Below are 6,072 nucleotides of genomic sequence, written 5' to 3'. Positions count from 1 at the left end.
TATATATCCAAACAAAGCTTTATATAGGTATTTGATAAGAAACACGTGTCAAATTAAGAATGGGTAGGCAGTAAATGGGACACCATTTTGGACAGAGAATCTTGTTCCCATTTTCATATAACGAATAGAGTGAGTCAAATAAGTAATCTATTCGATTGAATATTAATTGTAAATTGATTTTTTTTAGAAAAATTGTAAATTGAATTTGATCACATACTGTTTATAAACTCCAATATTAGGCATATAGTAAATTGGTTTGTATTTTATGTTTTCCTGTATCAAAACCTAAGAAAGAATTTCTTTTATTGTCTCCAAAATGTTGGGGAAATATGTGAAAAGGATGCCTAGTTGGAGAACTTAATATATATATATATATATGCCATTATGGCACCATCAAATAAAATAAATAAGCTTAACTAATTCACTAATTTTTCTATGTCTTCCATGGATTCCCCTCCCCATTTCCTTATCCTGTCTTCAGCTAGAGAGGCCTGCATCACATGCCACGTACTCAGATTAAATACCATGTCATCATTATATATCATAAAAATATAAATTAATTATTTAACTTATAATTAATTATGTTACACAAATGAGTTACTTAATTAGGTACCTCTTTGCTCCAATTGGTTGTGTAAACCATCAGGAAAAGAATCAAAGTTTGTAACACAGTCCCTGCCAACATCCCGTACCAAATTCCCTGATAATATTTTCCGTAACAAAAATAAGAACAAAAAACTAAACAAAAAAACAAAATGTTATTTTTGTAATTTATAGCTTTATTTATGGCATTGGGCCTATACTTACACTAACACCCCTGTTGAGTTTGTAGCCCAATGATAGGCCCAATGGGACTCCAAATAGATAGTAACAACCAACGTTCACATATGCCACGAAAGCTTGCCATCCGGCACCAATGGCAACCCCTGAATTTATAAGCAATTCACATATTAATATATCTAATTATCAATATTAGAAATTAAACAATATGTTGCCCTGCAATATATAATATAATAATAATATAATTTAGTATCATATATTTTATTTATTTCATCAATAAAAAATATACACGACTTGATATTAAATTATATAAACGGCCTCTAACAGGAACCAAATTACAGTATTACCTGATAAAACCGGTTGAATGTTGTTAATGACGATACAAGTAGCAAGAAGTGGGGTGAGCTTCATAACAAGAATTTTGACATTTGTGTCGTCGGAAAATAAGGAAGGGTATTCATTGCGGGTGATGATCAAGATAAGTGACAAAACGACACCAATCAAGAATGAAGTTACGACTGCCACCATCAATGATATTTTTGCTGTTCTTGGGTGGTCTGCTCCTAACTCGTTCGATACTCTTACACTACAAAAATAATATGTATCTATATATAAGGAGTTTTTTTATTATAAAATATTAAGCAAATTGATTTCTATATTACACAATATGATATATAGAATTTGACTGCTCTAAAATTAAAGTGAGATTCTGATACTAAATATATACCTTATTGCTGCATTCATGCCGATAGCTACCATCATTGCCCATCCCAATATGTTGGCGCTGCAAATTTTTTAAATCAATTACTACTCGATCTAATAATAACTAGGTTTTATAACTTTTTAATAGTGTGTTTTATTTAATTACATTTTTGGATTATGTGTTTTGTAAAATACTTTAAATAGATTTTTAAATCTAATTTTAATAAATAAAAAATCGAATATAACAATACCATTGTTAGGCAAAATGATTGTGTTTTTGTTCTGAGTTGTTAGTTTTGTGAATTATTTATGATTTTAGTTCTAATTTTTTTTATTAAAATCAAATTTAGGGGTCTATTTGAACCATTTTACAAAATAAAAAATTTAAAAGTAATTTATCAAAACACAAAATTCAAATAAGTAATGAAACAAAACATAAATACATAAATACTAAAATGCATAATAATAATAATAATAATAGTGGAACTGGAAGAATTTTAGTAATAAAATTCATTTTTTTAAAAATAAAATAATAACACCAAATGATATTCCAAGACATGAATTAATAAACATGACTTGATGAAACACTCGTGCAAATATAGCAGAATTTTCAAGAAACATATTTTACATACTAATATTCTTAATTGTGGACTTTTTGAGAAGATAAATTTTCCAATCCCGAAAAACTTAGTTAAGAGTTCATTCTCTCTCTCTATTGTAGATCATAGATATAAATAAAATAATGGTCACTTGTGCCCACGCTTGCCTTTTTTTTTATAAGAGAAATCTCAAAATGAAAATAACTATTCAAAAATTAAAACATGTTGGTGATCCGTCTTTGTTTATCAAAAGTTTTAGTCAGCAAATTTTTATTATTTTGCTTTTAAAAAAGTTTGAAGTATTTATCAAACAAAAATCATGAATGCAATTTAAAAAAAATTATTTAATGTATAAGATATATGTCGAGATACGTATTCGTGTTAATGAAGTAACTTAACAAAATAATGTATTTTGAATGAGATATTATTCTTTAGTAAATCTACCCATCTACATGTTTTCTTATTCATTATTGCACCTAAAAAATTTACAATTAAAAAGAATTAATAAAAGTAGTTGAAGCTTAATGTATTAAAGAATATTAACTTGGGGATTGATTCCATTAATGATTTGTAAGATCCACATGTTATTTTCTGAATTTCCGTACCTGCCAAATACTGCCAAAATCGAGATATTATGCAACCAATTTTAAAAATAGTACGTGAAACTCAAGGGAGAGAAGATATATAAACTAATTAAATAGCTTAATTATAATTAAAGTGTGAAATCTCAAAGGATATAATGTATACTTTATATATAATGTAGACTATAGTTGGATACAAATCATATTAGATCTAATATACTATAAGTAAAAATAAAACAGTGGGTGGCAATACAATTCTATAATTCTTATAGAAATGCTAAAGAACATCATAATATGTACAACACCCTATATTGTTATTAGTGTAAATGAATTTTGAATTCAAATATTTAAATTTAATTTTTTAAATTGAAACATGTGGAGTTCGCTAATTAAATTACGTACATTAATACCAATAAACTACGTTCTAGGGTATTGGACATCTTAGAGTGTGTTATAGAATGATCTAATTCTTTTCTTCTTCATTTTCTCAATAAATTTAATTAGAGCTGGTAGGATTGAAAAATGACTCCAGACTTATAATATTGAATTAGTTAATTAAATTTGTGTACGTTACAATTAATGTAGTATTCACAACTAGCTAGCACGTCTATTTGTTTTGTTTAATTAGAGAGAGTACAATTTTTGGGTCAGGCATGTGATCAGATGGTTAGATTAATTAACTGGGGCCTAAGTACTATGATAATAATAAAAGAGAATGATATAGTACAACTCTTAGAAATTTAAATATGTATGTATATAAGCTTACCATATGGACAGTACATCGACCGAAACCTCTGCATTCTTAAGATATCCAGCAAAGAGAACAAGGGCCATAAAGTACCATATTTCCAAACTGCATAAAAATTTATATGGATTAATTGATATTACTACCATTGATTTAGCATAATCAATATTAATAAAGTCTCTTCATGATTGATATCATAAGAAGAAAATTATACACACTATATATTATACCGATATAAAATTAAAAGATGTTGACCAAAGATTAACTTTCCTTTTTTACCACTTACAAATAAAAACACACGTAATAAACGTGTTATAGCAACTAATAAGGATAGACTCTTGGATTACGTAGGGGTGTTGTTAGGCGTGATATTTACGTTAAAATTTAATGTAATGACAAAATATGTATCCGTTAATACATTTTGTCTACTATTGTATCTTAAAAATTTGTCCTTTCTTGCTAATTGTACCAACTGTTACAATGATAATGAGTTGGTACTAAAATGAACATACCTTGTATATCTTTTGTTGTCATCTAAACAAGACAAAGGCCATTACTATATATATGACCAATACAGCTTTATATACCTTCTTTGACTACTATACATGACTATACAGCTAGCAGAGATTTTTATTCTATATACAGCTACATATACCATTCATATGTATATATAAAGCAAAATAGTGTCTATCATTTTTCTGTTTTCGTAAACGTTACGTATCATAATAACATGTTATAACATATATGCTTACCTTTTTTAAATCATACTCTTTTCTACGGTTTCAAAATAAGAAAAAAAATGTCTCACCAAAGCATGACGGCCGAAGCGAAAGACAACTTAGCAAAGCCCCAAATATTCTGAAAAGCCTTCCATGAAAACCCGGACCAAGCTCGACCGCAAGCCCCACTGAAGATATAGGCCAGTTGAGCCACCACTATGAACCACCACGACAAGTTCAGGACCACGGCGGCGCCGGCCATGCCCCACCCGAGCTTCAGCATCACTAGCCAGCTGAAAAATACGTGAAAAACCAGAGCCACCGCAGATATCACCGCCATCACCATAATCTTACTCTGCGCCTGTAAGAACTTAGCTATGGGAAAGTTTAGGGCGTAGGCGAATAGTTGGGGTATCATCCAAATGGAGAATATCCCAGCAGACTCGGATATCTCCGGCGTCTGACCAATCAACTTGAGAAGTTGCTCTGCGAATATGTAGAGAAAACAGAATACCACCGCAGTTCCGTTGAGAATGAGCCAAGATCTTTGCATATATATCCCCAACATGTCGTGTTGACCAGCCCCATATGCTTGCCCGCAAAGGGTCTCGAGCGCACTTCCCATGCCAAGCTTCATTAAAACAAAATCCAGTTTTATTAAAAACCAAAAATGAATGAAAAGAAGGGAAAAAAAAGTTTTTTTATACGTACCATGACGCCGAAGGAGAAGCCGGAGATGACGGAGTTCTCGACAGAGATGGCGGCGAGGGCGAGAGTGCTGACATGGCCGGCGAAGACTTGAGTGATGGCGCCGAGTGAGTATTGGCATATGGCGGTGAACATGGCCGGGGCCGCAAGGTACCAGAGCTTATTAAATTCGGTGCCGAACTCGTTGAAGAGCACTCTGGCGCCGTTGATTGGTGGGATATCCTCGGCGTCGGCGGTGAAGGAGCGGCTTGACCGCCTGAGGAGTTGGTTATGGTGGCCTACTTCTTCTCCATATGGGGAGAGTAATGGCTTCTTGTTCTCCATTAATTAATGGCTGCTTCAGCTCGATCGATGGTCGGTATTGTTTCAGATATCGGATTTGGAGATCTATATAACAGGACTCGGTCTAAGAAAAACTCTCTTTATATATTATATATAATGTGTGTGTATATTTACCTATACATTCTCCACACTAGTACATACTATATATATAGCTGGGGTATTATTATATTTGGCCATGTTTAAATTAAATAATAGAGTAAAACAAATATGGAAATGGAAAATAATTATTGGTCGGAGGAAAAGAATGATGATAATTGGTGTGTTAGGAAATGAGTATTGTCAAGGGGGCCAATGGTCTAACAACATATGAAGTGTCATGATATTATTGTAATTCAATATGCCATATTGTCAAGGGGTATTATTAGTACTCAACACCACAAGAGAATGTGACATAGTATTATTTGTATAATTGAACATCGAGTTTGATACATTTGAATTTAATAAGTATTATAGAGTATCGTTAACGAACAATAAAGTATCACATCATGTATTTTTGGGCATCTTAATATGCCAAATAGCAACACTCATATTTTAATATAATAAGTAATATTGAAAAGCACTATTCACCCATACTATTTAATGTGGCATTTGTAACGCCCCAACTCCTGGGATCGTTACGGTGTGCCTTGTAAATAGTGCTAAACTCGCTAATCGAGACATTTGGCCAAAATCGTGATCTAAGTATGATTAGCGAGTTAGGGATTAAACATTTTGGTTAAGATATAACGTTTCACTAGAATGTTTAGCATATACATTGGGATCCCGAAAATACAATTAAGAGTTTATTACAGAAAATATTTTCAACAGGCCGTTCTAAGCGGCAAAACAGGGTTCAACCCTAGTTCCACTTTAAACCTCGACCATGGTGGTCGAGCAGTTGCATATGTACACGTCAT

At 31.9% G+C, this 6,072-nt stretch overlaps 1 protein-coding gene across 1 annotated transcript; it reads right to left on the bottom strand.

Annotated features, from left to right (window-relative positions):
- Positions 1 to 286: 286 nt before the first annotated feature.
- LOC133822168 (protein DETOXIFICATION 29-like) lies at positions 287 to 5,460 on the bottom strand. The gene is made up of 8 exons (XM_062254412.1): positions 4,838 to 5,460; positions 4,216 to 4,757; positions 3,429 to 3,515; positions 1,508 to 1,564; positions 1,128 to 1,366; positions 808 to 926; positions 614 to 700; positions 287 to 491 (listed from the first exon to the last, which is right to left on the bottom strand). Exons 1-8 carry the CDS (start codon positions 5,156 to 5,158, stop codon positions 417 to 419), a joined length of 1,527 nt encoding a protein of 508 aa, XP_062110396.1. The 5' UTR covers positions 5,159 to 5,460; the 3' UTR covers positions 287 to 416.
- Between the last annotated feature and the right edge of the window lie 612 nt (positions 5,461 to 6,072).

Source organism: Humulus lupulus, chromosome 3 (assembly GCF_963169125.1).
Source record: "Humulus lupulus chromosome 3, drHumLupu1.1, whole genome shotgun sequence".
NCBI lineage: Eukaryota > Viridiplantae > Streptophyta > Magnoliopsida > Rosales > Cannabaceae > Humulus > Humulus lupulus.
The sequence above is the reverse complement of the archived record's forward strand: the minus strand, read 5'-3'. Positions and strand labels throughout refer to the sequence as shown.